Source organism: Urocampus carinirostris, chromosome 3 (assembly GCF_059441175.1).
Source record: "Urocampus carinirostris isolate Australia breed hairy pipefish chromosome 3, RoL_Ucar_1.0, whole genome shotgun sequence".
NCBI classification, from domain to species: domain Eukaryota; kingdom Metazoa; phylum Chordata; class Actinopteri; order Syngnathiformes; family Syngnathidae; genus Urocampus; species Urocampus carinirostris.
In genome coordinates this window covers 61,678,955-61,701,251 of record NC_142351.1, presented here as the reverse complement: position 1 = coordinate 61,701,251, position 22,297 = coordinate 61,678,955, and the positions used below count along the sequence as shown (strand labels likewise).

General features: G+C 37.3%; 2 protein-coding genes across 2 annotated transcripts; both read left to right on the top strand.

Annotated features, from left to right (window-relative positions):
* The first annotated feature begins 1,066 nt into the window (after nucleotides 1–1,066).
* On the top strand, nucleotides 1,067–2,545 carry LOC148370353 (alpha-N-acetylgalactosamine-specific lectin-like). The gene is made up of 7 exons (XM_088330118.1): nucleotides 1,067–1,179; nucleotides 1,308–1,364; nucleotides 1,478–1,499; nucleotides 1,570–1,658; nucleotides 1,791–1,928; nucleotides 2,052–2,166; nucleotides 2,277–2,545. Exons 2-7 carry the CDS (start codon nucleotides 1,308–1,310, stop codon nucleotides 2,339–2,341), a joined length of 486 nt encoding a protein of 161 aa, XP_088186244.1. The 5' UTR covers nucleotides 1,067–1,179; the 3' UTR covers nucleotides 2,342–2,545.
* A 17,585-nt stretch (nucleotides 2,546–20,130) lies between these two features.
* Nucleotides 20,131–21,479, top strand: LOC148370352 (galactose-specific lectin nattectin-like). The gene is made up of 7 exons (XM_088330116.1): nucleotides 20,131–20,260; nucleotides 20,382–20,435; nucleotides 20,521–20,536; nucleotides 20,608–20,693; nucleotides 20,777–20,911; nucleotides 21,001–21,109; nucleotides 21,211–21,479. The coding sequence occupies exons 2-7, from the start codon at nucleotides 20,382–20,384 to the stop codon at nucleotides 21,282–21,284; spliced, it is 474 nt and encodes a 157-aa protein (XP_088186242.1). The 5' UTR covers nucleotides 20,131–20,260; the 3' UTR covers nucleotides 21,285–21,479.
* The last annotated feature ends 818 nt before the right edge of the window (nucleotides 21,480–22,297 follow it).

Here is a 22,297-nt window from a genome sequence, read left to right as displayed (position 1 = left end):
TTTGAACAAATTGGTATTTGACCCAAATTTAGGGTAACTGTTATTGCTTCTGTATCTGGGGAAAAAATCGGACTCAAACACCCTAACAAAGCCAGACTTGTGGCCGAGTGAGGTAATTAGACATATTGGCTACTTGAAGCTGGTCGTATGGCATCGTCTCGAAAAAGATTGTTGATACGACAATGTATGTTGAGAGTTCAATGTGATTTAGTGCGTTTCATTGCATTTTTTGCTTTGGTAGTCGAACGCAAACTCGAATCTCCAACCCCGAAATGAGATAATCAGCCATCTTGGCTAATTGAGCCCAGTCTATTAGCACTATTTCGAGAGAGGTCTTCAGTCCTACAACTGGAGTTGAGAATTTACTGTCATTCAGTTCTTTTCTGTACCTTTTTTGCTTCGGTGTTTGCATCAAAAATCTTCAAAAAAAGACATCACCAGTCCGCCTACACCTGTTGGAAATTTATTGTGATTTGTTGATTTATGTCCCTTTTTGCCGACAAACGGTCCCAACTAAGTTAGTGATAAGTGTTTTTATGAGTTATTTTAAGCAGCCTGTAATTTATCCTTTAAAATGTGGCCACAGAAACAGATGTTTGATGACTAATCCTCATCTTCGCCAAATTTTCGCTCGAGGTTCGGAAGCCATCAGGGTGTGACATGAAAGCGTCGCGGTCCTACTCAACAGGTGAAAACAACTAAAAATATGCGCACGAACACGCCTCATCCCATGTTACGCTACTTTCCATTTGAATCTGAGAAACATCCCTTCTCATCCTTTTTATTAAATAAAAATAAAACTTGGACCTGAATTGTGAAAAAGATATTTTTTTCGAAACATAAATGATATATGTATATGTATGCATGTATAGTACAGATAGAAATTGAGGCGGTGGTTTTGTATTAACGTACAATTGTGCACTTTATGAATAAGGGAAAAAAACTTTCGAAAGAACCTCAACGAGCTACAAAAATCCAAGTGGATGCTGAATTGGACTCGGGTCGCTTTCTTTCTCAGCTTCATTGTATCCCCTGGGCGGACCGGAACCCGTCGGGCGCGTCACGTGATGGGAGGAACTCGTTCTGCATTCCGTAGCAACGTCAAGCCAGCTTATAAAAGGAGTGCCCGTTGTTCCGCTAGCACACACTCTTTGAGCATCCAGCCTCACAACTGCAAAGGTAACACCAGCCAGCTTGACAGCTTGCGTTGCAAGCTCAAAATCTCAGATACTTCTCTCAGCATACAAGACCAAGCCAGTGAACCTAAGTGAATTAAATGCATATTATTTTTCTCCTTTATCACCTAGATGGCAAGCCGCTCATTGCTTCTCCTGTGTGGGCTCAGCGCACTGTTGACCGGAGTCGTAAGTAAACCCTTTCAAAAATAGAAATCTATCTATTGAACACACTGTTAAAAATTCGGAAATACGTTTTGCTTTATTTGTGGTATTAACAACATCATCTTCTTTCTTTGCAGTTGTCCGTTGAGACCGTGTCAGGTTGGTAAAAACAAATTAAGCCCGATGATGTTTTTGATTCTTTTTCCAAATGGATTACTTTGTTTTGTAGTTCCTTGCTGCCCAGCCGGATGGACTCGGTTGAGGAACCGCTGCTTCATATACGTATCCTCCAGCACGACAAACTTTGGAGAGGCCGAGGTATGGAAGACTTTTAAACTGTTTTACATGCTGTTTAGTTTACTTTTGGTTTCAATCTGGATCAAGTGTGTAGCTAGAGACTAAAACTTGTCACTTCTGATTTCAGTTTTTGGTGTTTTTCCTTCCCTTTAGAGTGCCTGTAACGCATTGGGCGGTAATCTGGCGTCCATCCTAGATCCAGTGGAAAATGCCCTGGCTTTCCAGCTAGTACGGAACGGTAACAGCGGCGTCGTTAGAGACACCTGGATTGGACTCCACGACGGTATTGTGGTAAGGACTTCAAACGTGCAATCGTTTTTTTGCGGTCACCAGGCAGGAGGAAGTCTGAACTAGAGAAGGACATTTGTTGTCTTAGGCTCTGACTTATTCAAACAACGGGATTTGTCTTTGCAGGAGGGATCTTTTGTTCGCATCAACGGCGAGTCTTCTAAGTTCTTGGACTTCCGAGGCCCAATTCAGCCTGATAACTTTGGTGGCAACGAGGACTGCGTTGAGATTGATTCCGAAGGTACATATTTGTCGCCATTGTTCACTTTTGAGGCTTTTTAAAAGTTTGGCTTTTTGGAATTTGCAATGGCAAACGTCACATCATTGTTTTCGTGTGAATGTTTCTTACAGGAAGATGGAATGATGAAACCTGCACAGATGACCAGGGTTATATTTGCGACATCACCCTGTGGTAAACGGCATCAGCCCTTTCGAGTGTCACTCCTCCAACTCCAGGCAATACTTATTTTCTCCATCTTGATGATTCCTCTTGATCAAGATACATTTAAGATTTTAAATGGTGAACTGGACCGACTACAGCATATTTTCTTCTTCCTCTCTTTTTCCTCAAACCATTTTGGCATCTCTAATAAATGAAGGAATCTGTACGTGCAGCAAAAGCCTTTGTGTGTTTCTTGCTCTTATGTCCTCGAACAAGTCATTTTTGTCACGCAAAGCAAACGATAAGAACAATAGAATGGGCAGCGGCTTCATTCAACAAGAAATTTAAATTGCTTTTGGAACAGCATACTTTTCATCAACATCTAGGGCTTCCAATTTTTTAATGTCAATCTAAAATGAAAACAACATTTTAAATATAATGAGTTTAGAAGGCTACGTTTCTCGAAGTAATGCCTATACATAATACTAATTCAATACGTAATATTTGATTTGTTTGTGGTTTTTTATTTAGGCACAGCACAAAAAAACATAAAATGAGTACCAAAAGAAACAACTGTACAATACAATAATACAACGATATAATACAGAAACATGTGCCCAAAAGGAGCAGGCGAAGGCTGAAGCTACCCCTATTCCATATTTTCTCTTGCAGAGAAGACATATTCAAAATACAAACCTAAAATTGTACCGCTGGGGACTTCTTTAACATATAACACCCAAATAATCTCTTGACATACAGTATTTATAATTTTTAATGTTTTTATCTTAAAAACATATAGTTTGTATTTTTCAATTTCATGTACATTATGGACATTTTTGATGCCATACTGTAAATCGTTTGATCAATGGATACCTTTTTGGGGGACACAGTTGCTTTTCAGAATTGTACAACAATATTGGACCTTGAAGTTATGGATTCCCATTGGATGATGAGGGAACATTGTAGTGATGAGTATATGCAGACATATATTTGACCAAAAAACCTTCATATCGGGTGCAGATCAATATAAGCAAAGAACATTGTAGTAATGGGTAGTTGGAGACATTTATTGACTCAAAAAACTTTCATATATGTTAAGGTTCCAAAATAGCAAAGAACATTTTAGCAATAAGTATTTGCCCCAAAACACCTTCTTATATTGTACAGTTCATCAATGTTGCTTTATCTAAGTTATTGTATGGAGATTTGGAGAAATACATATATAGAAACACTTATTCGACTACGGGAGAAAGGCATGCGTGTTTATTTGAGTATTGGATGTTATGTGAGAGTATTAGTGGTAAAATTGCAGGCTTTAGATGTCTTAAATGTAGGGTTTTGTTTTTTGAATATGTCTTGTCTGGAAGATGCATTGTAATAGAGGTTGGTTGGTTGGATCCCTCAACCACTAGGGTCGTAAGGGCACAATTTCCCGTGGCGTGTCTTGGAAAGTACAGCCTGGTGGCACCCACTCGTCCCCAGGCCAACATATGTTTCCACCCGGTGTTGAACCGAGGACCTTTCGCGTATCAGGGTAATGTGCTAACCACTGCACTACGGATATATCTCAGAGTAGGCACTTAAAAGCTTCGGCTTGAGGCTACACGCGTTGGGCTCATGCCTGTTGGAGTGTGCAGGCTGACTGTGTGCAAATATTTTGTTTTTCTTTTTGTTTTTCATTTTTTGATGATGTTTTTGTGCTATGACCCAATACACAAGGGCAAAAACACGTGTCTTTTCAGTTCACATTAATTTTGCAAAATTAATTGACGTCGGTCAAGAAAACGAAAATTGACTGTTTTACTTGAAATAAAATCATATTGTCAATAAGAATTATTTTGTTTTTGATGAAATGAAATCACAAAATGTTACCCAAAGCAATGGTTTGTACATTTATATCTATCTTAGGGCAAAATAGTTCACTACGTTGTTGTCAATGACAATAAAGTCAATTCAATATATGATTAAAAATGGAAAATAGTATAATGGGGTAAAAACAACCAAAAATAACAAAACAGTTCAATTTTGTTTTCATCTGACCAGAGCACCTTGATCCACATGTTATTTGAGTCCCCTATGTGGCTTCTTGCAAACGCCAAATGTGCCTTTTTATTGTATTCTTTCAGAATAGGCTTTCTTCTTGCCACTCATCCATCACCAGGCAAAGCAAATGAAATATGTACAGTAGAATCCTGGAATACGATATCAATCCGTTCAGAAGTGAAATTGCCATATTGCGGGTGATTGAAACCTATGGTAATACGTAGCTAATGCGTTCTAAACCTCAGAAGCCCCACAAAAAAAAACATTAAAATATCAAAGTAGTATATAGTAAGTGCCACTTATGTGTCATATACGTGTACATGCCTAACTCATTCAATGTCATAATGTATAAATATGTTTTCAGAAGCATTGACCCTGAGTGCTAAAACGTATTATTATTTTTTTTTTAATCTATTAAAAAGGGTTTACCGCTGCTTATCGGTATCAAACGTCTAGGAATGGTTTTAGCATGATAAATCACACTTAGGCTTTGCTCAGATCTTTGTCAACATGTCTAGGAAGTCCAACTTCCTAGTCTTGCTCCCTGCATCTGGCGAATGGGTGTATTTGGCCCCATATTGCGAGGAGGCATAGTGAAGCAGTTTGGTGAAAGTCGAGAGAAATGAACAAATTGTAATAGGCAGTTACCTCTTCAACAGAGCTTATTTCTTTCAAAAACATTCAACAAAGTCCTATCGTCATTGTCTGGTCAGGGAGGGAAAATGTTTCGTGCACGTACGCACTCGGTCGCCCAAAGGAACGTGACGCCGTGGGGACCAAAATCATGTGAATCTCTTGTAAATTTCATGCACTGTAATGCATAGTTCATAGATCAATTTGGTGTTCTTGCAATAGAATGTTATTTTTAAAGCAAGATGTCTTTGTGTTTATGGAAAGCATCGGCGGTATCACAAATGCAGAAAAAATGCACAGAAGTGAAAGTTCTGCTTGAAATGCATTATTTCACAAATTAAGTTTTTCTCGTAAGTTTTCTTGGAAACAACTTTTTTTCAAAATACTCAGCAATTTTCAACTGTTGTTTACTAAAAGCTAGAAAAATCCTTTTTTCCAATGGAAGATGAGATTTCAAACTTCCTTGGGATATATCCTATGCCTACTTAGCCACAGGAATACATTTTCTGTAGGCCTTAAAAATGAGTCAAAATGGCAAAAATTGCGAAACATCTGGCATCAATGGGTTTAATAACATAATGAAAAAAATATGGAAAGTGATATGTGATGGGACTTGAACTGGTCAAGTAAGGGCCCGGTCACACAGCCGTTTGCGTCTGTATCGAGGCTGAATCACGGCCAGAAATTTCTGCCTGTGAAGCAGACGCTGTTGGACGCTTTGAGATCGCCATACGGGCGAGATACAGCAGAAAATTCTCACGCGGTTGGCCGCGCGAAAAAGTTTTGCGCTGCTCAAAACTTTAGACCACGTGTAACCGCGGGCGGCACACGTGGCACACACGAGGTAATGACGCGGTACAGACACGGAACGACGTGCTACGGCCGCGGCCAGGGCGTGGTTACACGTGGGTAGGACGCGAAATTTTAGCGGGTAATCGTGGGTGGAGCACGGTCATAGCACGTTTGTTCTGCGCCTGTATCGCGGTGTTATCACGTGAATTAGCGTGTGTAACGCGTGTGACGGTCAAACGCCTTTCTCCGCGTATATACAGCGCGATTTGCCGAGCACACGCCAGTTGTGCTCAAGACGTCAAGGGGTGAACATGGATCCCTGTCACCGTAGTGACCTCGTCTTAATCCATTTTCATTTCTTGACATTTCTTTTCATTTCATAACAAGATAATAAAATAAAAATGAAAAACTATTACAATAATAACATATTGGCTTCTTCTTCGGTGCCATAGCTTGAAATCTTGATCTTCACGGGACTGTGTCTTGAGCGGTTATGATTTCTACAGCCCGGCTCGGCAGCTTTTATACCCGTGGTCCACACGCGGAAATGACGCGATGAGGAAGCGGAACAGTCGGCGGCGTCTGTTTTGCGGGCATACCACCGATGAACAGCGGGTTGGCCAATTTTGCATTTTCCATCGCGGGCAACCACGGGCAAAAAAAAAAATCGCAAAATTTTACCCGCGATACAGACGCAAACGGCTGTGTGACCGGGCCCTTAAGTAGCAAATGCACATGTTATGGCCATATTCCATTGCGAGTGTAGTGATTCGTGTGCCTTCTTTATATTTCTTCAATTCCATGGTTATCAAGAATTTGCTTTTCCCTTTACCACCACTGCAATTCCTGGACTCATAGCTAATGAATATAGCACAAATTTGACTCTTTTGCTTATTACTTTAGCATTACGTTTTCTAGAACTGCTTTCAGATAGATAGATAGATAGATAGATAGATAGATAGATAGATAGATACTTTGTTCATCCCTGAAGGGAAATTCACATTTCCAGCAGCATCCCTGAGCTGAGAACAATCGAGAACAATCGAAAATAACACGGGAGCTGCTGGAGTGGCTGCCATTCGTGACGGCGCCGGAAGAAAAGATTCAATTTGAATCATGTACAAACAAACAAACAATTGAATCATGTACAAACAAACAAACAAACAAAATATTCATGTTTCAATAAGTGGAGTGTTAATAAAATGGGGGGAAAATAATTTCTGATACTGATATAACCAGGTAAAACTAATTTTAAGTTACCTGTCCAAATGAATGTTGTGCCATCTCACCTTTCCCACTCTCTCTCCTCTCACCTTTCCCACTCTCTCTCCTGCAGTTGACTTGCTGCTAGGAACAACTGAAGAGTACCAGTACTCATTGAAATACATGTGAAGGTTGATCAAAACTATTTGTATATCTGTAACTGCTCGGATAAAATTTCTGACAGGACGGATACCGTGCACCACGGAGACCAACCGAGCTAGCGTCCGAATATGAGCCCACGGTGGCCGATCACTTGATTTTGGAGCCGGGTTCAAAGTGGTTACCCTGTCGAGGGAACCTAGCGGGAGATAACGCCGCTTAGCTTAACCAAGTCCGATATAGCAGACCCCTGACTTGCAGATGGAGGTATTCTAGCCGTTGCCAGAAATTGTGCTCAATTGGCGGCTAATCCTGTGTCTCACTGCAACACCACTACGGGGCCCGAGGAGACTCCTAGCCTCCTATACTAGGTCCGGCGAAACAACAACCGAAGAGTTGGAGGGCGCTCGGGTGAGGCGGTCAGCGAACGGTGCCGTAAAAGTAGCGTGGAATTCTCAAGATGCCGAGCAGGGACAAAGAACTTGAGAAATCAGTCACTCGGCTTTATGATGGACAAAATGGATATAGTTACCAAACATGAGTTTAATGGCTGAAATAAAAAACAAAAGCACAGAGAAGTCAAGAGGATTAACGGCTAGAAGGACGTGTAGCAGAACTTGAACAGTGCACCAGGATCAATGACATTATTATCACCGGTCTGGAAATCAAACTTCGGACCTATGCCAAGGCTGTGGCAAACAAAAGTAATACAACGAATGCTGATCAAAAATCCGCTGAGCGACAGCTCATTGCTTCCATGAGTCATAAGGGGATATCTATTAATACTGAGGACATAGAAGCATACCATCCATTATCAAGAGGTGAGAACCAGCTACCATAGTGAGGTTTGTCAACAGGAAGAGACATCTTGAAATTCTTAAGCACAGAAAAAAACTAAAAGGGACAAATGTTTATTTAAATGAGAGCTTAAGCAAAAAAAAAAAAAAATCCGACATTGCGAAACAAGCTCGATTTTTGAGAAGAACAAATAAAATACAAGGGACTTGGACTTCAAATTGTAGAGTATACATAAAGTTAAACTGCATTCCAGAAGAAGCAAAAATCATTTGGATACGAGAAAAGCAGGAGCTGGACAGGTTTGCCTGAAGACCTGGTAAGAGCGGTAAATACATATGACACTGGACAATCTCAGACAATGATGGATTCAAATGATACAATCGCATCCTGGACTGACAACATGGATACCTTTATTACAGATCAGGATAAAAAAAATCTATCAAAATGTATTAAGCTATGATCAACCGGAACCGAGCATTATTGATCACACAGACTACAATGACCACAAATTTCTATCAACTACCTCAGACAATTGCAAATATTATACTGGAAATAAACGTAATACTTATGTTAAATCTGAAGGGAAATTCTCAATAATTCTCCTCAACAATAGAAGCATGTACACAAATTTTGATGACATTACAGAATGCTTACAGCACTTTGAGAAACCGTTTAGTGTGATTAAACGTGGTTCAATGAGGAAAAGGGAGTTGATTTTGAATTAAATGACTATAATTAGAACTATTTAAATAGAACAAACAAAATAGGAGGAGGAGTACCTATATATGTGAACAAAAGATTTAAATCTGAGATAATACAAAACATGTAATTTGTCATCAATGATTTACTTGAATGTCTACAACAGAAATTATAAATGAAAAAAGGAGAAACATTATAGTCAGTTGTGTATATTTATCACCGGGCTCAAATCTTGAAACCTTCACAAACTGGGCTGAAAAAAAAATCAACAATAAGCAACAAAACACTATTCATCCGTGGAGATTTCAACTTACATCTAATGAATCCAAACAAACATAAAAATAGTGATAAAAAAAATAATATAATGTACAGAATGACTTTATACCCAACTATATTAAAACCTAGTAGAATTACTTCACACAGTGCAACACTCATTGAGAATATATTTACAAATAATATTGAATTTACTAACATCAGCGGATTACTGATTTGTGATATTTCTGATCACCTACCAGTATTTACAGTGTATGATGAAAACGTTACTAGACAAGAATCAACTATGTAATATATTTACAAATGAGTTAGAACTTAAGAGATATATCACTCTATTAGGACTTAGTTAAACAAAACTGGAATGCTATACATGGTACACATGATGTAGATAGTGCGTTTGACATATTTTTGGAAATATTCACCAAAGAGTATAGCAAAAACTTTCCGATGAGACAAACTATTATTAAGAATAAATCTGTAAAGGATACATGGATAACTAAGGGTTTATACAATGCTTGTAAGAAGAAAAACACCTTATATACATAGAAAATGTATTAAACTAAGAACTGAGGAAGCCGAATCCCGATATAAAACGTATAAAAACAAATTGACAGGAATAATAAGAGCTAGCAAGACATTATATGATACCAATTTAGTACATAATCACAAAAGTAACATCAAAGGTATTTGGGAAATATTAAATAGTATTATAAAAGGAAAGAATGTAAGTAATGCATATCCAAACTAATTTTTTTTTAATAAGAACAGTGAAAATTATAATTTAAATCAAATTGTGGAGAATTTCAATCGGTTTTTTTGTAAATGTTGATCCAGAGCTAGCTAGCTGCAAATATCCCAGAGCTCAGTCGTAAGCAATTTGAGTCACTGATAAGAATTAACTCAAGTACCATGTTTTTGTCTCGGGTTCAGAGTTCAGAATCAGAGATCTTAGACGTGGTAAACAACTGTAAAAACAAAACGTCTATGGATTGTTTTGATATCGATATGGTACTAGTTAAGCAAATTCTACATAGCGTTGTGAAACCATTAACTTGCATATGTAATCTATCATTTCTAACAGTGACATTTCCAAATCAAATGAAAATAGTAAAAGTTATACCAATATACAAAAATCTTTACAAACTAGGGACCGGGATCTCTCTTAAGTCTCTAAAAGAAGTTTCTTAAGTCTCTAAAATATGAGAGAAACTTTACAATAATAGACTAAAAAAATGTATAGATAAACATAAATTGATTAATGAAAGTCAATATGGTTTTAGAGCAAACAGATCAGCAGCAATGGCTGTTATTGACGCAGTAGACACAAAAGAGGAGCTATTTGTGAAATGTAATTAATAAGGAAGATGAATGGGTGGGGAAAATAAGCGTCTGCTTCTTACTACCCCTTTTCGTACATGTTATGTTAACATTGTTTTTGTCGTTGAGTCATTGTTTTTGTCCTGTTTTTTTTTTTTAATGTTCAAAATAAAGTTTCATTCATTCATTTTGTATTGCACTAACTTGTGTGATTGAAAGCTCTGGACGCTGAGGCGAGACAGTGCTGAATTTTGCTTTTTGTCGATTGGCCAAGGTCATGGAATTTAGTGTGCCTTTTTTTGCATTTCTTGATAATCAAAAGCTTTGTTTCCATTATTTCCATTTTTTGCTTGTTACTTTAGCATTACTGCAATATATACAGTAAAAAAAACACAGTATTGTATCACCAACTCGCAAGTCTTTTCGAAGGATACAAGATTTTGAACTAAATGAAAAGAAGGAATTGTTGCAGGTAGTTCAGCCAATTGTATATCAGCATTTTCCCAATGCTGTGACACAAACCAATAACTGACCAGCATTTTATATGATTCCTGAGATTTAACTGTATAACATTATTCAATAAATTTATCCAGATTTATTTATTAAAAAATATAATTTAAAAAAGTCAATTGAACCATTGTATTTAAAGACAGAGATTATAAAAAAAAATCTGAAATGTTTGGCAAATATATTATTGAGTTATTCAATTGAGTTTACCTGACAACCTTGCCACTTAACTCAAAAAAATGGCTACATCCCTCGCAGCTAAATTTTGATGCATTGTGTTCAGTACAGGAACGTCGGAAATACTATTTTGCATATACATATGGCTAAGTAGCTAAGAAGGTAGATCGGTCTTCTTGAGACCAAAGTAGTCACAGGCTCGAGTACCAGCTCCCCGGGGTTAAATGTCAAAGTGCCCTTTGGCATGACACCGAACCCCTAATTTCTCCGATATGCATGGCTCGCATGGCTGACTGATATTAGTGGGTGTGAATAGGTAAGGTGTGAATTGTATTGAAAATCGCTTTGGAGATCCTCAGAGACTGGTAAAGCGCGATATAAATGCAGTCTATTCACTATTCATCATTGTGCTCAAAGAGAGTGATGACTCAAAACCTTTTCACAAATGGTGGTTAAGCAAAAATTTCTGAGCAAACCGGCCTTCTACCAAACAACCTGGATTTAACAAAAGCACTATAAATGTATTATTACATGATAAATAAAAACTTGTTAATATTAAAAGAATACCACGTTATGTTTATCAAAACTACAATTTTGAGTGTATTTGATAATCAACCATGGTTTGTTCTCCACCCAACGCTATTGTACTCCTGGATGAATAGTGCTAAGAATAAAAATGATTATGCATTCATTAAAGGGAAGTACATAGTGACAAAGGAGTTCTTTGATGCACGCTAAAATCATATTTATGAATCAAAGAACGACGATATAAACGCGGATGTATGCGGAGCAAAGCGAACCATCTCCCTGATAAAACTAACCATGAATTATTTTTGATCAGCTACGCCAATATTTAGAGCTAGTCAGAGAAGGTTTAACTTAAGACTGGCGATCTGTCAGGAATTAATCAATCGACTCACGCTCGTCATGCTCACATCAAGCACTGCCAAATTGGCACAAAATCAGGAAATGCCAGAAAATCTGCTCGAGCCCTTTATGAGAACGGAGTTTTTGTTTACGTAACTTACGAGATTTACTATTTCTGTATGTGCCAGGCAACATTTCAGTTTTTCGCTGGCTCAGGCCAAAATCTTCAAACCTCATCACTGACATTGAAGACCACAAAAAATATCACGTTTGTTCACCTTACCATAAATAAAACATGCACTGACGGCTAGTACAGTTTTTCCTACAATATTGTGATGTTTACTAATTCTTAAAAAGAGCCTCTGTGGTAACCTCAGTACTATTTCAAAATATTTCACTATTTTCTGTTAATTTGAACGTTGCAGAATTGCTATTCTCGCTGGGATTTTCAGAGAATTTACGATGTTTTTGGGGTGTCGGAATATCATACCTGTCAACCTCCACGGCTCCATGCCCTTACAAAATGTTGTATTTTCCCCTACAAAATACAAAATAATCTTACAGCATATTTTTTTTTCAAACGTGTTTATTTATGTAGTTTAAAATGTTATATTGTACATGTGTTATATCATATATATTGTTAATTAACATTTTGTTTTGAGATCCTGAGTTGCTCGACATGAATGAGGTTTAGTATAAAAAAGGTTCAAAAGTTAAGTAGCTTGGACGGTCACCGTAAAAGGAAAAAATACATGCAAATATAATTAAGTAGAATAATACATTTTCTTATTCAAATAATTAATTCATTTTCTGCATTAAATTATTGTTGGTAATATACTGATTAATGGGATAATCACAAACCTGTCTTTTTTCATTTTCTCTTTTTATACTTGCTTTGTTCTCAACTTCTTTATACAACATAATAATTCGTAGTATAATGCATCAAAGCAAGTATAATAAGTTGAGCCGAAAAAGCCGGTTCTCTAAAAAGAGACGGACTTCCTTTCACTACATAACTTCCACCTGAAATCCGGGACGGCAGATGCATGCGCACAGTAGCATCAAACCGCTCGCTTTGTTTGCAACGAAAAAAAAACAATACAGAGATAGAAGCTTCCGCGGCGAACTCGTTTGACTTGATTGATTTGCCGTTTCGTCACAGTCGGTGTATACCGGATGGTACACATCATTGACAAATTTGCGATTTTCCGTACAGATTTTCTTGTACATCGTACACGTCTTAAAATGCATAATAAACGTACTTTGTACGGCAAAAACGTACAGGTTGACAGGTATGGAATACTAGAAGAGAATTGTCTTTATTGCCATTGACATCAGCGTTGTAAAAACATTGTATGCAATGAGATTAGACATGGCACTCCAGGGTAAACATGTAATAAAGACTTTAAAGAGAAAAAAAACGACTATTAGGATAAAAAACAGAAAAAATATTTTCAAGGTAGTGCTTACAGACTGGCCTAAGTTAGAATAATAATGCAGTGTTTGTGGATATAAAGAATAGTGCATCATAACAATGGTGCAACAAAAATAAATACAATCACATTTAACAGCAACAACAAGAGAAAAATCCAAAATAAATTATAAGATGTTTTCACAGTTTTAAGAGCTCCTATAGGGTGGTGATGGCCCTGGGGAAGAAGCAGTGTCTGAGCCTGTTTGTCCTTGTTTTGATGGACCTGTAACGCCTACCAGAGGTGGTTGCCAGGGTGGGGAAAGTCTTTTATTATGTAGATGGCTCTGCGACGGTAACGCAACCCGGCAATGTCTTCTGGGCTGTGTTAAGAGGTCAGTCTCCAAGCACTGTCTTGTAAATATGTTTGCCCATTTATCCTGATCTTTTTATCTATTTTTTCACATTAAAGTATATTATGATGTGTTTATTCTGGAGTGATATGTGTTAAAACTGTTTTTTTTTTCCCAAATTTGTTCTTTTATGTTGCCACAATGGGTACAAACAACACGCTAACACCGTTAAAGAAACTCTTTGTAACCATCATGAAGTATCTGAACAAATTAGAAATTGTAGGGATACTGTAAACAAAATGTTTGAAAAACCCATTAATGGGCCGTGCATTTCACACCTACGCCTTCAATGATGGCCTTCAGTTGTGTGTCGTTCACAAAAGAACCAGCTGTATGAGCTAGCTCTTGGAAGTAAACAACAGGAACCAGCTCCCTACAAATCAAGGCCTGGTTTTCTTCGAGACGCTTTTTTTTCTTGCGATTGGTCAATATGCATTTTCTTTGTTAGGGATTCTATATTGTTGGCTTCATATTTGTCTAGTATGAAAAGGTTACATTTTTATTTGTATTTTATCTTTTTTTATACAAAAAACAATAAAGATATCTATAAATATTTAAAGTTATGTTTCAGGGATAATGTGTTTTACATAACAAATATAACATTTATTTTTGTATTTCATAGTTAAATTGTTGTTGCACTGAAAAGTCCATCAATCCCATTTTTGCACAGCTTATCCTTGGTAGGTTTGCATGGGCACTGGAGCCCATCACAGGAACCTTTTGACAGTTGGCAAGGGAAACCCTGAACTGGTTGCCAGCCAGTCGCAGGGCACACAGAGACAGACAACTCACTCACTCATTCACATCTAGGGACAATTTTGTCCGGCCAATTAATATGACATGCAGTGGGAGTAAATCAGAGTGCTCGAATAAAACCAATGCGAGCACAGGGAGAACATGCAAAACCTGCACAGGAAGGCTGGTAGCTGAATTTAAAACCATGACCTCAGAAATGTGCTGTGAATACGCTAACCACTCAGGTCAGTCAATATTTTAAATTGACATTTTGATGTGTGTATTTCAGAGATTCTGAGTTGCTTCACATTAAAGTTGCTTAGTATAAAATAGTGTTTTTAAACCTTTTTTGAGCCAGGGCATGTTTCTTACATTGGAAAAATTTGTGGCACACCACTAACAATTTTTTTTATAACATGACACTGAACAGTAAGTTTATGTCACCAACTCGAAATCTAATTGGCCATATCCACAGCCTTATCAAATAACTGATACTTTTGCTCATGGCCTTCAGAATTATTTGTGAAGGCCTCCCGGAAGATTTACACTGGCAACAAGTAATGGCTGAAATGTGATCGGTTAAAGTCTTAAATAATAAGGAAAACATCTAAAAGCAGTAAAACCAGGGGAGAATAGCGATGAAAGGAAGCTGACAAACCATTTGGAATTATTTAATATTCAGTATTCATGGACAAAATACACAGTAATCAATATTAGGCATATTACCTTAAAAAAGTAATTAGTTATAATTACTCACAACTTCCTCCAAAAACTAACTGAGTTAGTAATTTTAATTACTCCATAGTAAAAGTAACTAGTTACCGGGAAAAGTAACTATTTTTGTTACGTTAAAAAAAGTTACTATATGTCAAAGAATTTGAAAACATTCTGAGCAGTATTTGAATCAGTTGAGTAGAGAAGGATAGAAAAGTTGTTGTGTTATAGATCCTTGTAATATTTATTGCACTTCACAAGCAACAGATTTATCCTACACTTGAAGTGCAAAGAATATTAACAGTAAACGCATGTAAAACGCCTGGAAACATACATAAACACAATCAAAAACGTACGTAAACACGCACGAAAATGTAAGTAAAAACGTATGTAACGCAAACTTCTGACCGCCAGTAACAGTGGATTAGTCATATTAGACAGACAGACAGACAGACAGATAGACAGATAGATAGATAGATAGATAGATAGATAGATAGATAGATAGATAGATAGATAGATAGATAGATAGATAGATACTTTATTCATCCCTGTTGGGAAATTCACAGTTCCAGCAGTCTCCTTTGTTGTTTATTAACAGATGAGCAGGATGCCCTAGGGGTGCTTTGTTGTAGTTTAGCCACAGCGGTGTGGATGACGTCACACGCTAGTCCAAAAGTTTGACGTCCCTGCAGCAGATGGAAATCTTTGTGCCCAGGGATACACCACTTCCTCTCCGCTTCCCGCAGGCTTTCGTGTCTCTGTCTAACAGTGCTGAAGCCGGATAGCTCAGGGTAACTCCGGGTAGCGCCACGTTAGCGTCCGGGATGCTAGACGTGAGCCACGTTTCCGTAAAATACAGCAAACTGCACTCCCTGTGCACTTTGATTTTTTTCACCAGCACAGGCAGTTCGTCGGTCTTATTTGGTAGAGAGTTCACATTTACCATGATTACGGACAGTACCAAAGACTTATAACGCCGCTAGCCGCTTAGCTAGCTCCGGCTCTGTATCCCCGATAGGGCCCCCTCATCACACCGGCACGAGAATTCTTCAGGGCAAGGAGTTCCTCGAATAAACGCATTTTTTGTGCATTAAAACCCATAACAATAGGACCCTAACCCTATTACCCCGTTACTGAAAAAAATGACGCCATTATGTGGCGCTATTTATAATGGCTTTATTCCCAACACTGACAGTAATTAAATCACTTGATACAGATATTTCTTTGGCCGGCAGAGAAGGCTTTGCAGGTCCTGACGGCCCACCAATGGAAAAACCAAAGATGCCGTTCAGTCTGCTTCTCGCTTTTCACCCACGCACGCCTCGGGAGAGCTTCAACAGGTTCTATGAGGAGCGCAAATTGGTTGGCGTAGTTGAACAGGACAAGTAACATACCAAGCCACCGAGCATCATTGACGTTTCAGGTTCAGGTTGAAGCGCTGAGCTTTCGCAGATGTTCTTTGGAATTCATTTATGTTGGGTGTGCCTTCAATTACGAAGATTTAACGTAATTTGCTAGCTAGCTTCATCCAACTCGTTGGGCGAGTTGTCGTTTTTTCGTCAGGCCCTGGCTGCTCTTGGCAATGATTCATTAGGGCAGAACTTAATTGGACTTCACCTGACTCACCTCAAGACCAAGCCCATCCTTTGAAGGTGCAACACATCCGCTGAACCCCAAATGATTTTCTGAAAGCCTTCATTGTTCATGTTCTCAAACCACTCCAATCTTTATACACCCGTGCCAACGCCATTAACTTGTAATATTTTCCCCAAAAAATGGAACCTTCTGTCTTTTTTTCTAGGCTTTCAGGTTGATCATGTAGTTTATGTAGAACTATGGAATTGAATTGAATAACAACGTAGTAAACACTGTGCGACAAGATTAGACATGGCACTCCAGGGTAAACATGTAATATCGACTTGAAAGCAGAGGTCTCCAAGCCTTTCCAAGCTAAGAACTACTTTTTTATACTAGTTAGCACAAAAGGCACCCAGTTTGATATCCTAAAATAACAACTTGTCATGTTTTTACAATGTTATTACTGTGTTATTACTAGAAAGTAGGGTTATATAGACTCAGTCAACCACTAAATAACCTTTTTCCAAGAAAATTACAAAAAAGGAATAGTGCTTTGTGCCAATGGTGCAAAGAAAATAGTGCAATAACATTTGCAAATGACAAAATCCCCCCCGAAAATTTAGTTATTTATTTTCACAGTTTGGTGCACTCGCTTAGGCTAGCGATGGCCCTAGGGAAGAAGCTGTCCTGAAGCCAATTTGTCCTTGTATGAGGACCCGCAGCACTTACCAGAGGGTAACAGGTCAAAGAGGTGGTGGCCTGGGTGGAATGAGTCTTTATTAATGTTGATGGCAAGCCGGGAGAGTCTAATCTGGGCATTGGGCATCCAATGATCGTCGGGGCTGCGTTGATTAGTCTCTGTATGTTTTCAATCAACTCCTTGATTTTTATTTTATGCTTTTTATCGTATACTCTTCTCCACAGCTTCTTAAATTAAAGCCAGTGTCACGTTTTGGTCAAATTATATGAAGCACATCTTGGGTCAAACACGTTTGTACCCCTGAAATAAAAATCTCAATATAGTAATCGATATAGTTCGTTGTGATTCCAGGGGAAAGACATAGCTAAAATTCAATAGGCCATTTCATAAATTAGCTGTGATTTAATAATTTCAATAACAGAACTGGCATTAGCAAAAAGAGCGTTTTTATGATGTACTCCGAAAAATAGATTAAGAATATTCATTCAATTTGTACTCCTTAGAATGTTATTGCTAAGCACTTTCTAAGTCAAGTCAAGTCATGTTTATTTGTATAGCCCTTAATCACAATAAGTCTCGAAGGGCTGTAAACAATAGAAAAAAAAGAAAGAAAATGAACAAAAGAAGAAAAAGCTAAAGAAATAGAGAAATAAAAAATAAAGAGAAAGACTGAAAGGGATAAAGAAATTGACAGATAGAGAAAAAGAATTACAGAAGAGCAAAAGATAAAAAGACCAAGGGAGAGTAAGAACCAGAGAGAGGAAGCAAAAGAAAAAAGAAAGAAAAAAGTAAGAAAAGGTCAAGAAAAAGAAAAAGAAAGAAATAAAGAAAGATAGAAAGAAGGAAAGAAAGAAAGAAAAAAAGAGAAAGACAGAACGAGAGGGAAAGTAGGAAAGAACAAGCAAAATAAAGAGATACTGTTACATCTCTTATTGGCAGAGGGAGTTGCTAATTTTGAGAATTATTTTAGCTAATTTTACCCTTTTATTTCTAAGAATTATTTTTATTAACGAAGAAAACATTTTCTTAACCTTGGTATTTTTCTAAATATTTTTTTTCGGTAAAAGCAGTACAATAATACAAAAAATGAGCAATAAAATTATCTTCCAATAGTTTTCTTAACCGCCTCATCAGATAATTTTAAGCAATATTTTTCTTACTTGAAAAAAAGTCAAAAGTATCTTGGATAACTAGAAATAAAACAAAAAGTGAAACAGAAAAAAATAAAAATGATCTATATTCAAGAAAATAAAGACATTTGGTGTTTACTCCTTTAAACTTTGTCTTGAGACACCCACATTTTAATCAATGAACAACAAAAGTGAATTAACCGTTGATTTCACTTTTTCTTACCACTCATTTTGACAATAATTTTAGTAAACTACTAAAAATTGGGCAAAATAATACCAAAATGAACATTTTGTGTATCTTATTTTCCTAAAACTACATTGTAAAAATACAGAAAAAAATAAGAAAATCATAGGAAATAATTTGCTTATTTTAAGGAGTATTTTTCTTAGTTGAAAACAAGTAAAATGTTGTAGGTATTGAAAATAGAGACTGTAAAAGAGTGAAATGAAGCTGAGATCAATTGTTTCCATTTTGTTTTTATTCCTTTAGTAAACCAATAATGTTTTTTCTTGATATGGGAATTAACTTATGATTTAATAATACAAAACATGAACAATAAAAGGATTTTCAAATATTAAATCTAAATCTATTTTCCTATAAGTTATGAAAATAATTAAAAGATGATCAAATCTTACCAGATAATTTGCTGATTTTAAGCATTACTTTTCTCATTTAAAGATAAGTTAAAGATTGCAGAACATGAAATAAGATGTTAATAATGAGTAAAATGATCTGCTTTTAGGAAAATACATTACATTTATTCATTTGGTGTTTATTCCTTTGGTGAACTAAACATTGATTTACTTGATATAGATATGGATTGATGGAAATATAAGTAAAATAACACCAAAAATGAGCAATAAAGTGATCCAATGATTCCAATATTTTATCTATTTTCCTAGAACTAATTGTTAAAAAAAATATCCTTAAAAATAATCAATTCATTTGAGGATTTTAAGTTTTATTCTTTTCAGCGAATATGAAAAAAAAAGTGAAAAGGAATAGAATGATCTGCTTTTAAGAAACACATTGGGGAGATGTGGAAAGCCGCTGACCGGTAATCTTTTAACAATAAAAATCTGATTCCAGGTTGCCAATGGGAGAGAGAACAGTAGCCGAGATTCCAAATTGGAAGTTAATAATGTGGCAGTAGTCTCAAGCACAGTTTTTCTTGTTGGGAATTTGTCCTTCCATAGGGATTAACCAATAACTATTTTCCATGGCACTACAAAATATGCACTGTCCTTGAGAAATAGATGTTTTCCCATCACGTCTAAGTCACACTGCTGTCACTTATCATTCTCCTGATTCCAAAGGAGTCATTTAACTAATTAAGCAAGTGCTTGAGTGTATTGAAGCCGAACATTTCCTCTTATGTTGCGCTCATACCTCACCCTTGTGACCGTAGCCCATTAAATCTGAAGGAAGCTAACCGTTTCATCCGAAAACAAACAAACAAGGATACATAATTTTCATTGAGTTTCCATAAATGCAAACACTCGATAACCTCTCAAGATCAAGACAGACTTAAACAAAACATTCAGCGCAACAAAACACCTGAAAAAATGGCACCAAAACCTAAAACGTTGAGCGGAATCCGCCACATTAATTGGAGAACGGCCTTGTACTTTAAGAGTTGACGTTCTAAATATGGGTGGAGCGCAGACTTGCCCGACGCCTCACCTGACATTGTTGAGATTGACACGTCCAGCATTCCGAAGTTGCGTCAAAGCACGCTATAAAAGCTTCAGAGCTCTTCGCTGACAGCACATCGGCTCAGCATCAAGCATCAGAACTGCAGAGGTAAACAGCACACAGCTTGACACCAAATTACACCAAAAAAAAAAAAGTTCAAAGCTACGTCTGCAAATTCAAGTGGGACTATAAAATTTAGAGTGTGTTCTTTCTTTCTGTGGCTGGACAGATGGCAATCGCTCTTCGCACCGCGTTTCTCCTCTGCGGAGTCTTGGCTGGCGTCGTAAGTCCGAATCTTGTGCTCGCTTTCTCCACGTCTTAGCTCCATATCCAGTTTTAACTTGTTTTATTTTCTTCCTTTCCAACAGTGGGCCATCCCCGAAGGTTTGTCTTACTCCTGACTAGGATTTGACACCAGATTGTGTTGTTTTCTAAAAAGAACTTTTGTCTTGCAGTGACTTATTGTCCTAAGGGATGGACTCAGTTGGATGAGTACTGCTTTGTTTTCGTCCCACAGAGGAGAACCTTTGTCGATGCTGAGGTATGGGAGTTGGGATCCGAAATTTGATCACTTTTAAATCGCTTGGTTATAAATGTTAAACCTTGGCCGTTTCCTTCCATTAGCATGTGTGCATACTCAAAGGCGGGAATCTGGCCTCTGTCCTCGACGCAAAGGAAAATGCTTTGGTTACTGAGCTGATCCGGGCAGAGTTTGATGAAATCAGGGACACCTGGATTGGACTCCATGATGCCATCCAGGTGACACATTCACCATTTTAGTATGCCACTACAAATGCCCCCCCCCAAGATGCGTGATGATCACACTGTAACATGCAACACCATTCCAGGAGGGCAAATTCTTGTGGACTGACGGCTCAGCATTCGAGTTCAACGATTGGCTACCCACACAGCCGGACAACTTTGAAAACGAAGATTGCGTTGAGATCGACGACTCACGTAAGTCATTTTTATTTATCTTATTTTTAACCGGCAAGTGAATCCCACGCGCTGGCACAGCTGAAGTGTGCTTTTCTAATACGGTCTCTTCCTCTCTACAGCCCAAGGCTGGAACGACGACCAATGCACGGATTTGAATTACTCTGTTTGTGTCAAAGATGCCCACCGTCACTGATCTACCTAAGTGCCACCACATGAGTCCAGAAGAATGTTTTTTCTAACGTCTTGAGAATCTACTTACAACAATAGCAGATTCCCAATTGTCTCTTTATCTCTTTTATCTTTTTACGCGGTTCAGTTTCTCTTGATGGCAATCAAATTTGGAAGGTGGAAGGGTTATCTGCAATAAATGAAGGACTTGATCAATGCATTTGTTTGTTTGTTTGTTTGTGTGTGTGTGTTTTTTTTTTCTAGATGGCCAACCTAGTATATGTTCTTTAAATGAAAAGCACATATACGAATACTTCAAATGAAGCACACGAATCTTAAAGACAATTTAACTTATTCTAAAGCTGCAAGGCACTTTCTACAGATGTCATTCTGATAAAAAAATATTAAGAAAGAATTATTCAGAATATCGTTTTTTTCCCAAACCAAAACCAGTTTTTCAAAGCTGCAAAGGCAAAATTGCAATAAATATGTTTGAACCATGAAGCACATCTACTAAAAAAATATTTTTCTTAAACCTATAAAAAAAAAAATACAAATAAATACAGAAATAAAAACCCAGAGATTTAACAGATCTTACTCTTCCTACTATGTATGTATGGATGGATGAATGTAACATCCTACATGCCCACATTTCTTGTGTAAATATTGTGTAAATTATAACCCTTATCTTCTTTGTTCCTTTATATTGTGTAAATTACAACCTTATCTTCTTTGTTCCTTTACCTACTTTGTTTTCTTTTATCCTCACTGTTAAATGTGATACTGGAGTGTCACGTCCAATTTCGTTGTCACAATATGTTCAACCCATTTTGTAACAATGACAACTAAGGTATATTCTATTCTATTCTATTCTATTCTATTCTATTCTACATATGCCCCAACTCGGATATGGAAACAAATCCAGAAATGTTGCATAATAACATGCATTAAAAATCTCTTAAATATCGGCGTGTGCTTCGGAAAATGAGTAAATCTTGACTTGATTCGGAAAATACTTTGCGACATGCGGAAGGTTTT

Bases quoted from the DNA above. Each gene is read 5' to 3' on its own strand.
- LOC148370353 (XM_088330118.1), top strand. From the start codon at position 1,308: ATGGCAAGCCGCTCATTGCTTCTCCTGTGTGGGCTCAGCGCACTGTTG. The intron at 1,365-1,477 runs GTAAGTAAACCC...CTTTCTTTGCAG, and splicing joins GCGCACTGTTGACCGGAGTC to TTGTCCGTTGAGACCGTGTC. The intron at 1,659-1,790 runs GTATGGAAGACT...CCTTCCCTTTAG, and splicing joins CAAACTTTGGAGAGGCCGAG to AGTGCCTGTAACGCATTGGG.
- LOC148370352 (XM_088330116.1), top strand. From the start codon at position 20,382: ATGGCAATCGCTCTTCGCACCGCGTTTCTCCTCTGCGGAGTCTTGGCT. The intron at 20,912-21,000 runs GTGACACATTCA...ACACCATTCCAG, and splicing joins GACTCCATGATGCCATCCAG to GAGGGCAAATTCTTGTGGAC. The intron at 21,110-21,210 runs GTAAGTCATTTT...TCCTCTCTACAG, and splicing joins CGTTGAGATCGACGACTCAC to CCCAAGGCTGGAACGACGAC.